Consider the following 12,263-nt stretch of genomic DNA (forward strand, 5'->3'; position numbering starts at 1 on the left):
ATCAGCTCCTTTTCTACATGATTTTCCTTTTGGAGGAAGGGTGGGGACCATCCAATGCACACACTTGCTGCACACTTTTATGGCCCTCTGTAGCGATCTGGGGGTGCCCCTGGCAAAAGACAAAACCGAGGGGCCGGCCACCAGGTTAACCTTTTTGGGCATTGAGTTAGACACCGTAGGCCAGCTTTCACGACTCCCCGTCAGCAAGCTCAATGCACTAAAGGAGCTATTGAGTCTTTGCACTCGGGCCAAGAAGGTCTCCCTACGCCAGCTGCAGTCGCTGATTGGCCACCTCTACTTTGCCTGCTGCACGGTGGCCCCTGGCTGTCCCTTCCTGCGGCGTCTCTGCGACGCCGTTGTCGGGTGCAGGCAGCCGCACTTCTTAATCAGGGTGACCACCGCTATGAGGGATGACATGAAGCTGTGGCAGACATTTCTTGGCTCATTCAACAGGGTATCGTTTTGGCGGGCACAGCAGCTCTTGGAAGCTGACTTTCAGGTCCAGTCGGACGCGGCCGGCAGTTTAGGCTTTGGCCTGTACCTGAGAGGGCGTTGGTGTGCTGAGTGCTGGCCAGACAGGTGGGCCAAGGAGGGAATCACGAGGGATCTCACGTTTCTGGAGCTTTTCCCTATAGTTGTGGCCGCACACATTTGGGCGGAGTCTTTCAGTAACTCAGTGGTCTGCTTCTGGTGCAATAATCTGGCAGTTGTTCAGATTGTCAACAGTCAGATCTCCAGGTCACAGCGAGTTATGCGGCTTGTTAGTATTAACCTGCTTGCACCATGACATACTCTTCACTGCCCAGCACGTGCCAGGGGTACAGAACGATGTGGCGGATGCCCTGTCTCGTTTTCAGATGTAGCGCTTCCGGCAACTGGCACCCGAAGCTGCCAATCTGCCAGAACGGTTGCCCGAATGGCTGTGGAGCCTTGGAGTGTAAAGGCTTTCAGGGCCATTGAGGCTTCAATAGCGCCCCAGACACGGTTAGCCTACGACAAAAGGGTTAGGGCCTTTCTCCACTTTAGGTCACAGGTAGGAATTGAGCACGTGTGGCCTGTCCCACCTGAGCAGCTCATGCGATACCTGGTCCATCTTCGTGCGAGGGGCTTAGCGGTAAGCACCTTGGTCAGCCATTTGGCAGCGCTGGCTTTCTTTGCGAAGGCCAGGGGGCTCCCTGACCACTCTGGCGATTTTAGGGTGAGGCACATGCTGGAGGGCTGGGCAAGGGAGGGGCCAGCCCAGCCCGATCGGAGTCGGCCAATCACACATGAAGTGCTGCAGCGCGCCCTCCAGGAACTGAGACAGGTTTGCTCATCTCCCTAAGAGGAGGCCCTGTTTCGGGCGGCGGCCTTAGTGGCCTTTTGGGGGGCCTTCAGGGTCGGCGAGATGTTCCCCAGGGGTGCCCATGGGGCAGTGGACAGGGCTTTGCAGTTTGGTGATCTCACCCTGCAGCCTTCCTCCGCCGTGCTTCACCTCCGCTTTTCAAAGACCGACCAGAGGGGCCAAGGCCAGAAGGTTACCTTGCATGGGGCAGGTGACCAGGGCACATGCCCAGTGCGGGCACTCGGGTCCTACCTGTCTGACCGGGGTGAGGGCGGGGGGTGCCTCTTCATCCATGCTGATGGGCAGCACCTGACTCAGTTTCAATTTTGGTCTGTAATGAGAAAGGCCTTTGCCGTGGTGGGTGTGCCCACGCATCATCTGTCCTCCCATTCATTCCGCATTGGCGCAGCCTCGGCGGCCACACTCATAGGCTACTCTAGCGCCGCTATTCAACATCTTGGTAGGTGGTGGTCTGGAGTTTGTGCGGTAGTTGAGGGGTTGTGCGGGAGTATGTGCGGTAGTTGAGGGGTTGGGATGGGTGGCTGTTGGGGTGAGCCCCCACTCCTAAGGCCACATCCCCCCCTTATTTCTCTCTACATCACCCCCCCACACACACACACACACTCACCATGTTTCTTCTCTTGTGCAGGGGCACAGTTGACGGCAGGACGCGCCAAAGTCCTCGTACTGGGCCACTCTTACGTTTTTAGGGTGCTCAAGTGGGCGCAGGGCGCAGAGCTGGGTCTAGGAGGTTGGGCCTCAGTGGATTGGAATGGACGGCGGGGCATGAAGAGGGCCCAGCTATTGCCAATGCTACGTGAATTCCTGGAGGAGAATCCGGCACCAGATATCCTACTGCTGCATTTTGGGGGGAACGATCTAGTCAGTCAATTTGGGATTTCACTCTCCCAACAGATAATACAGGATATGGAGGTTATACAGGGCTGGTGCCCTGGTCTGATATTAATTTGGTCCAATATCACCCAGCGCAGAGTTTGGCGGGGAGCCAGAAAACAGAACAAGGTGGATAGGGCCAGACGGGGGGTTAACGCGGCAATCGCGTGCTTCTTGGCCACTAAGGGCAGCGGCTGCATACTGCACGATGACATCAGGTTCTCACTACCCCTCTTGTATCGGGGCGACGGGGTTCACCTGTCGCCTATGGGCATGAGGCTGTTTGTGGACGACCTGCAGCTGATATTGGCTCTGGTATTGGAAGGCTTGTGCAGCGTGCAGGGCGTTAAGCTAGGCTAACACCCACTGTGGCAGGTGCAGTGCGGCAGTGAACAGTGGAAAAAAGAGGTGCAGCACCTTAGGTATGTGTTTGGCTTTAAGGAGGAGGAGCTGATCCCTTGAGGCTTGGCAGATCAGGGATGCTGCTTGACTCCTACCTCTCTGCAAACCACATCCTTTTGTATGACTGGACAGCATCGGAGGGGTGGCGTTAAGAACAGAGACCTGACATTAGGTCGCCGAAGAAGGGCGCCCCCTGCTTGTGAGCTGTGGGCCACCTGGAGCCAAGGTGCTCGCGCCATGGGTTTTTTAGGCCAGGGCGGCCTTTGGCGTGGCTGACCCAATAGGTACCGCACGGTTGCCTGGGGGCAGCACCAATCCCAGCTCTAGTGAGCTCTAGTGCCTTACGGGTGCTATTTCATCTGTAACCCAATAAAGTGGCCAATTTCACCAAAGTTAAACATGTACGTGTCTCCTTGGGTCTGGGTGCAAACAGGTATGTTTTTAGGTTTCTTAAAAACATTCAGAGAAGGGCAAACTCTAATTTCATTAGGAAGGGCATTTCCAGATTCAAGGGGCAAATCTGGAAAAGGCCCAGTTTTGAGTCGCCACTAACTGAGCTGTTGGCAACCACAACTGGACCTCCTCAGATGATCTTAATGGGCGGCGGGGTTAATGAAGAAGAAGGCGATCTCTTAAATACCTTTGACCAAGCCATTTAGGGCTTTATCGGTAATGACCTGGACTTTGTTTTTCACCTGAAAACTTATTGGCAGCCAGTGTATTTCTTTTAAAATGGATGTAATATGATATTTTCAGGCAGCCCCAGAGACCAACCTGTCTGCTGCATTCTGTACTAACTACAGTTTCTGAACTACGTACAAAGGCAGCCCTATATAGAGCGCATTACAGTAGTCAAGTCTGGATGTTACCAGCATATGCACCACTGTTTTAAGATTATCTTCAGAAATGGACGTAGCTGGTGAATCAGCCAAAGCTGATAAAAAGCACTTGTGGCCACTGCCTCAACCTGAGATATCAGCGAGAGGTTTGGGTCCAGAAGTACTCCCAGACTCTGTAGCTGCAACCCCATGCAGAACAGGCAGTTCTAAACCACTTCCTAAGTCTCAACCTCCCACAATGAGTACTTCCATCTTGCTTGGATTCAGCCTATGTTTGTTCTCCCTCATCCAGCCCATTACTGCCTCCATGCAGGCATTAGGGAAGTTAAGCTACTTCCTGATAGAGTTGACATGGAGAAATAGATTTGGGTGTCATCAGCATATTGATAATACCCTGCACGAAATCCTCAATGATCTCTCCCAGAGGATTCATAGCAATAGCAATAGCACTTACATTTATATACCGCTCTAGAGCTGGAAGCTCTCTAAGCGGTTTACAATGATATAGCATATTGCCCCCCAACATTCTGGGTTTTGCTCAAATATGAGATATTCTATCTGCAAAAAAAAAACCTCATTTAAAATGTCACAACAGGGAACTGTTGGATCTAGTACTCATTCAGGCAAGGAGGGCATGTATTAGCCATCTCACAACCCTAGACAACTCTGCTGGACATGAACTTGCAGAAGCAATGCAGGCAGAAAAGAACTGTTTCTTTGCTGCACACATTGCCAGAGTATAGATCTTAAAATGTGCTCTGTTTTGTAATCTGTCGGATTTGAGCTGAGTCTTTCTCAACTTGCACTCAAACCATCTACCTTGCCACTTCAGCCCCTGTAGTTCTTCCATTTACCAAAGGAAAATGGGTCAGAGAAGGCACTTAGGAGCAATCATGTCTACTGCCCTAATAAGTTCATTATTCCAAGTCTGAACCAGGACATCAATAGGATCACTGGCAGAACCAACCTTATATTTGACAAATAAAATAAATAAAAATAAAGCCTTCTAAGGCTTCTTGGAATCTTCTGGGATCCAATAGTCTTTTGGGGCAGATCATCCTAATAGGCCCTTCATCCCTGCGAGTCCAACTTTAAACAGATGGTGGTCTGTTCATGACAATGGGGGAATCACAAGAGTCCCCACCCATAGAATACCTTCCTGATCAGAGTAAAAAACCTAATCAAGAATGTGACCAGCAACATGTGTTGGTCCTGAGACCACTTGGGATAGGCCCATAGTTGTCATGACCGCTATGAACTCCTGAGCTGATCCAAACAAATTGGTTCCAAAGTGAACATTAAGGTCTCCCAGAATTACCAGTCTAGGAGACTCCAACGCCAACCCTGCAACCAAGTCAGTCAGCTACGTTAGGGACTCTGTTGGGCAGGGGGGTGAACAGTACACCAACAGAAGTCCATCAGTCTATCCTTGGTCTCCAGACGTAGGTACACACATTCAATACAGGACAATTCCCTGACAGGAAACCAGGTAAGGGAGATATTATTCTTATAGACGCCAGCAACTCCTCCTCCCCACCCACGTCCTCTCACCATCTGTACAAGAGAGTATCTTTCCAGGAGAAGCTGGGCCCAAACTGGACCACTAGCCTCCCCCATCCAGGTCTCTGTAATACATACCAGGTCAGCGATAACACCAAGCAGGCCCTTCAAGTGAGAGTGGAGATACAAACCTGGGCAGAACTAAAGCTTCCCTGTATAAATAAGTAGCCACCCTTCTAGCACAGGGGTCCCAGGGCATGGTCTGAAGGCACTTGAAACAGAGACACCTTGCTGAAGCTAAGTAGGCCTTGGTTTTGGCAGTTCCTAGATGGGTGACTGCCTGGGAACCCTGTGTGCTCTGCTTTCAGTTCCATCATGGGAGAAAAGGCAGGCTATAATTAAAAAATAAGTCAATTTGGTAAAATGTGTATTGTCAGGTAGCCATGCTACCCGAAAGCCTTTAAGTGTAGGTGCTGAAGGGCTTTATACATCAGCCTGGTTTTTTACCTGTAGAGAGAAAGATTCAGGGAAAGGCTTCGGGTTAGAAAAATGTGGCGAAAAGAATTGTGGAACTCTGTGCAAGTTGTCATTTTAGCCCAAGTCTAGGACAGCATTATGCAGCCTATTCATTACTAACACTGTTAAGTTAAGCTACCACCTCGCTTTGACTTAAAAGGACACCTGCTTGGTGGCTAATGTTCCATGTCCCTCATCAAGTTGCTTTGTGACATATTTTCTACAGAGTTGAGCAGTCGCCATAAGCATAATCACACAATGTAATACAGTTGGATAACAGCATACTGCGCATTCTGAACCACTCCTACTGCTGTGGGTTGCCGTTTCTAAAAATAACCAACGTCCTGTGTCTTATGTGGTTGCCTTTTGCTTCTTGAATACCACATTTTCACAATTTTTGACCAGAATTGTGACCTTGGCAAGACACTGGAGTTATCTCCCATCAAAAATATGTATCTGACCATACCGTACAGCATCTATTATCTGTAACCATTGTTATCTCCCAGGAAATGGACGCTTAAGCCCAAACCAGCAACAGGAAAGGAGCAGAGCCCTTGTAAGCCTCCATGAAATTGACAATACTTTATTACTATTGCTGTGTTTCAAAGGCATTACTTCTTTTTGCTTGTGAATAGTTGTTAGCAGTGGAAGCATTAAGCATTAATATCTACTGAGGAGACCCAGCTCAAAGCCCCACTCATAAAAGTAAGAACAGCTTCAAGGCAGAGCAGGGTCTTCTAGGCAGTGACCCCAGAGGTCTCGAATATGCTCGTTCCTGGTAAAATCTGTAAATGCCCATTATTGCTGACCTTCAGAAACTGTATGGTAAAGCTCTGTTTTTTCGTTTCAGTTATCTTTCCAGACATTTTGAGAGTTAATTTACTTCAGCTGCCACTGGAGTATTGCCAGAATTTTGATGATGAAATGATGTCTTAGTGTGCTATGTACATTTACTGGCTTTAGTGTTGCGTAAGCTCCCTTGAAATTTTTAAGGAGACAGAGAGGCTATTCACATGATTGTAGAAAATCAGGCTAGCCTCGGGATGTGCTCAGAACCGTCTGGCCTGGTTTGGTTCGAGGCCGGACCGGCCTCGAACAGAACCTGGCCAGTTCGGTCTGGCATCCCTTGAACCACCCCTGGTCTGGTCCGGTCCGGGGGGGGGGGGTTCGTGAATTTTAAGTACTTTAAAAAAATTATACGTTTAAAATGATTGTTGAGGTGGCAGGGGGGTGCACGGAGGTTCCCCCTCCCCCCGCCGGCCTTCAAAGTGCTCCCCTCAGGCCTTTTAGGCCCATTTTTTGTCCCTTTTCAGCCCTTTTTCAGCATGCGCTGTGGACATTTTTTTTTAAAATGGCCACCAAAACAAAAAGGGCCACCACACATGCGCAAACAGCCTCTGTGAGGCCGTGGGTCATGCCAGGCCTCACAGAGGCCTTTTGCGCATGCGCAACAGCCACCATTTTGGCCACCGTGCTGTTTTCAGCAAGGCCCAAACGGGCCGAAAAATGGGCTGAAAAGGCCCGAGGGGTGCACTCTGAAGGCCCGGCAGGGGGAGGTAGAACCTCCGCGCACACACACCCCGCCACTTCGACAATCATTTTAAAGGTAATTTTAATTTTTTTAAAGTACTTTTGATTTGCGAACCCCCCCCAAACCATCGGGGTGGTTTTAGTTCTGGGGGCTATCGAGCCGGATGGTGTTTGGTCCGGGGGTCGAACCATCGAACCCATGAACCAAAACCACGAACCTCGAACTCCCAAACCTGACTGCACATCTGTAGCTATATTCAGCTAGCCTGATTTTCTACAATCGTGAGAACCACCAGGCTCAGATGCAATCCGCTCAAGTAGCCCACCCCTTAAACTGGGTTTGCGAAGCGAGTGCTCCGCAAACCCGGTTTTGGGGATTGTGAGTAGCCATGCCACGGCTCCGTGCTGTGGCTACTCATGAGTAGACCCCTGGCGGGAGGCAGAAAAGCAGCCTCCCGGCTCAGGGGTCTCCCCAGTATGCCCTGCGCGCTCGCACAGGGCATACTGGAGCTTCTGGGGGCTGCACAGCCCCCAAATTCCCCAGCCCCCGCCGGCTCCATCATGGAGCCGGCAGTTGTGTGGGTGGCCGATCCAGCCGCTCAGGGATCCCGCCCGGCTCATCTGATCGTGAAACCCGGCTCAGAGTATTTTACATTGTAAAATAAAATATCTTGCATCTTTAAGTTCCATGGATATCAGCTGTGACGTAAATGCACAAGCTGAAGTCCTGTGCATACATATTTGAGAGTAAGCTCAACTGAAACTGTGAACTTTCTTCTGATTAAACATGCATAGGATTGCACTGCAAGGCCTTAGTTCAAGGAGACTTAAGTATGCTTTAATGGCACTTTAAGTATGCTTTCTCTGTGTTGCCCTCAGTAGCAGCTGTGAGCCACAGTCTGCCAGTGTCCTTTATGCAGATTGTGTTTAAGTGTCAATGAATATTTCACATGCACAGACACATTGTATGTAGTACAGAGCATTCATCGGCATTGAAGTGTACAGAAAAGCCTATGTTTTTAATGGGACTACAAGAGCTTGTAGGTCAGAGTCCCACATATTGCAAACACATTTGCCCCACTCCAGTAACTCTGGAACCCATCTATAGTAAGTGCTGATACAGAACATGCTGAAGGCACACTGTCCTAAATGACTGCCAAATAGAAACCCAACTATTTGATCTGGGTCCCTGGTCTTCTATACATCACACATTGTGAAGCTATTCTCACAACTGGCCAAAAGCGGGCTAAGGGAGCCTAGCTCGCTTTTGGGTGAGCGTGAGAACCACCAGGCTCGCAGGCGAGCCAGGTTTCCTCAAAGCGGGTAACCCGCTGAAGTAGCCCTCACCTAAAACGAGGTTAACGGAGCGAGTGCTCCATTAACCATGGTTGTTTAATCATGTATTGCCGCAGCGCGACTCCGCGCCATGGCAACACATGAGGGGACCCCCCCAAGGAGGCTGCAAGTAGCCTCCTGGGCTCAAGGGTCTCTCCAGCATGCCCCACGCGCTCATGCGGAGCATCCTGGAACTTCTGGGGGCCACGCAGCCCCCGATCCCCACAGCCCCCGCCGGCTCCATGATGACCAATCCGGCCACCCAGGGCTGCTACCTTGATCGTCTGCGCGGAGAGTGGCCTAAGCCCACTCTCCCCACAAACCCCCTTATGGCATGTCTCACTGATCGTGAGACTCGCCTCAATGTGTCAGCCCTATAATCACTATTGTTGCTTCCAACTCACATGTAGAAACCAACTTAAATGCAAGTGATGTTGATTCTCAAAACTCAGGAATGAGAAGATTCCACAGGTCTCTGTGTGCTTGGCTTTAGGAGAGGTGACAATTTAACAGCAGCTGTGAAACAAAACGTGATATATTCTGGATGGCTCAAAGCCTTGTGTTAATCATTCCCTTTTTTAGAATTTCACAAGCTTGAGGTTTTACTCTGGCCTGTGTGAGGAAAGCGACTTCCAGGAGACAAGGAGGCGGGGCAATGAATAATGTTAGAACTTTGGGAGTGGTTTCAGCAGTCAGGTAAATTTCAAGTACAGTAGAAGGAAGAGCTGCTGTACACACAGTTGAACTGAATGTTGTTGCCGGTTGCATAGGGTCACTGCCCTAGTGCTGAAAAGAAGCTAAAGCAAAAAATTGCTTGTTCTAGCTAAGCAAATGGCTCTTCAGGAAGCAAATGGCACTTTCCCCAATAGCTACAGAAACCCTGCATTTGAGGTAAGCCTAAATAGTTATTGTTCTATGGAGGGCTAAATTGCCATGAAAAGGTTTTGGGGAGAGATTATAAAGGCACAGATTTCATAATCATTGATAAACCTACAGCGATGGCCTGCCAGGGCAAAGTGCTCTTGGCCAAAGAACGGAACACAACTGGGTGACTTAGAGCAGAGACTCCACTTTTTGCTTCCCTCTGTCAGTGCTTGTATTGGTATAGCAGACCAATCCTTTGTTTGTGTTTTGACTCTGGGGCAGTATCACTTGCACTCTTAGGTTTTACTCTATCCTCACCGTTGCCTTTTTAATTGCTCAGCATCTCAGACTAGAATTACGTTTAACAGATTTATCTTGCTGTACATTTGGTGGTTTTGTGCCTGATTTGGTTGTAACAAAGATTGCTTTTGTCTCAATGCAAATATCCTGCTCCAACATACCCATTAGAAACATAACAGAAAAATGCCATCCTCTAAAATGCACATGCATTGTCAAAGCCATTGAGTGAAACCATTCCCATGTCTTTATGTGCATGTAAGGTGTAAGCCTGGAATCTTAAGCCAACCACATGAAACCCAGCTCTCTGGGATAGTTTACACATTCACCCCAGCTGAGGATCCTTTTCTTTGTGGAGTCCAGTGCATACCATGAAAAGAAAAACTATATTCTTATTTATACATACATACATTTCTATCTTGCTCTTCCTCCATGGGGTCCATAGTGGTATACATGGTTATGTTTATCCTCACCATAATCCTGTGAGGTAGGTTAGCCTGAGAGATAAGTGACTAACCCAGAGTCACCCATGATTGTTCCCCCTGGAAAAACAGAGTAAGCATTTGAACAAACCAAGGGTACTGTTAATGGAACACAATACAACTTAGAAATGGTGAACAACTTGCCTAACTGAACTTCTTTAACTTTAAAACTTCGTCTCAACAAAAAGACCCCTTTCACGATGCACACAAAAATAAACCAAAAGTTGGCAAACACAAAAACACAAGACATGTGACACACCATCCTCAGTTAAGTAAAACAAATGAGCACAGATGAAGACCTTGCTTCCCCAGGTGTTGAATTCCTTTAACAGAAAGAAGGTACATTTTGAAAGTTTTGATGTTGAGGCACTGTATATCAATGCAGGCAATGAAGGGGCGAGACAGAGAGGCGGGTCTCATGATCAATGAGACCCGCCTCCAGAGGGTTTGCGGGGAGAGCAGGTTAAGCCCGCTCGCCCCACAGACGAGCAGCAAGCCCTGCCTGGGCGGCCGCTGCGGCTACCCACACAACTGCCGGCTCCATCACGGAGCTGGTGGGAGCTTGGGAGTTTGGGGGCTGCACAGCCCCCAGTAGTTCCAGCATGCCCTGTGCGAGCGCGCAGGGCATGCTGGAGGACCATCGAGCCAGGAGGCTACTTTTTAGCCTCCCGGTTGGGGGTCTACTCATGAGTTGCTGCGGCGTGAAGCCATGCCACAGCAACACATGATCCAAAAGCCGTGGTTAGCAGAGCGCTTGCTCCGCTAACCTCAGCTAAGGGGAGGGGGAACTAGTGGAGTTTCCTGCCAGGCGCCACATGGCTCCCATGGCAGCACACAATCCACTAAAAGTGGGCTAGGCTCCCTAGTGGATCATGAGAATCTCCTCAATGTCTTATATGGTTATTGGAAGAGAATAGTGATGTCATTGGCAAATGTGGTTTTTCAGTTAATGACATTAATGCAGTGATGACTGTATGACTGCAATGTAACACCTTTAAATTTGATGGAAAGTATTATGTGCAAAGACAGGGGCTAGCAAGGGGAAATAAACTAGCACTTTTACTGGCTCATTCATATATGAATACCATCAAGAGAATGACTGGCCCAGTCATTTGAGCATCAGTTCTGATGTAATTTTGTATTAAAAGTACATAGATGATTCGATTATTATTACTTCTACTGAAAAGCAGGCAGATGAAATATTTGAGAACCTGAATATGGGAGGGAGTGTAAGATTCATGAGGCGGAAACCAAATGAGGAGGGCTGGCTTTATTTCCGAGATATGGAAATTAAATTAAGAAATAATCATTTAGAGCCCAAATGGTATAGAAATACAGCCAAAAAGGACATTTTATTAAAGAATCAATCAACACACCCCAAAATAGTGAAAATAAAAAACTATGAAAAATGTGATGAAGAGGGCAGAGGATGTTTCCATAGCTGAAAATCAAAAGGAATCTAGAGAGAAAGCTGAAATCCTAATTAGGAAGAATGGGAATGAACTGCCTGTTGGAAAAAAAAGAGTTGGAGAAAAAGTTAGATTCATTAAGAGTTTGCAGGTACATAAACTACTATTTATTACTGATAGATTTACATGGCAAATCCAGATAATCTTGGAAAGACAGGGAATTAAGGTGAAAGTGGTTTGCACAGCACCAATGACACTTAATTGTTAGTTAACTCTAGATTGTATAATGGGAGATGTGATGTACAAGACTGTGAAATTAGTGAACAAGGAGGAGGAAACTGTGGAAAGAAACGTACAATATATAAAATTCAATGCTTAGGTTGTACTTCATTCTATATTGGGGAATCTGGCAGGTCATTGAAAGATAGATATAAAGAACATCTAGCCGATATGAGGCATTGTACAAAGAGAACAAAACCCTGGTCATTACATATGAGGATTAAGCATGAAGGCCAAATGGTGCCCACTAAAATATCTATTTGGGGATTGAAAGGAAACTACGAAGTAGGAAAATCGAGGAAGCATTATTTATAGAGAAATTGTGACCTGACATTAATGCTCGGGAGGCACTGGCTGATGCTATGAAGTTTATTAAACTCTGAGAAGAATCAGGTGCTTCTCTCTTCTCTCCCATCCCCCTCACTCATTATCTCTCCGCCAGTCAGGGAACTGTGTGTTATCACATCTAAGGAATTTAACAGCTGGGGAACTGAGGTTTTCATCTGTGTTCATTTGTTTTACTTAACTGAGGATGGTGTGTCACACCAAAACATCTTGTGTTTTCATCTGCCAACTTTTGATTTTCTTTGCA

General features: G+C 48.0%; 1 protein-coding gene across 1 annotated transcript in view; it reads left to right on the forward strand.

Annotated features, from left to right (window-relative positions):
- The first annotated feature begins 916 nt into the window (after positions 1-916).
- Positions 917-12,263, forward strand: part of SLC28A3 (solute carrier family 28 member 3) — a 101,627-nt gene continuing 90,280 nt past the window's right edge. Inside the window, exon 1 of the mRNA XM_053293077.1 lies at positions 917-1,003. Within this exon, the coding sequence (XP_053149052.1) occupies positions 917-1,003 (87 nt within the window). The remainder of the gene's footprint in view (positions 1,004-12,263) is intronic.

The sequence above is a fragment of the Hemicordylus capensis genome, chromosome 2, assembly GCF_027244095.1.
Source record: "Hemicordylus capensis ecotype Gifberg chromosome 2, rHemCap1.1.pri, whole genome shotgun sequence".
In the NCBI taxonomy this organism is placed as follows: domain Eukaryota; kingdom Metazoa; phylum Chordata; class Lepidosauria; order Squamata; family Cordylidae; genus Hemicordylus; species Hemicordylus capensis.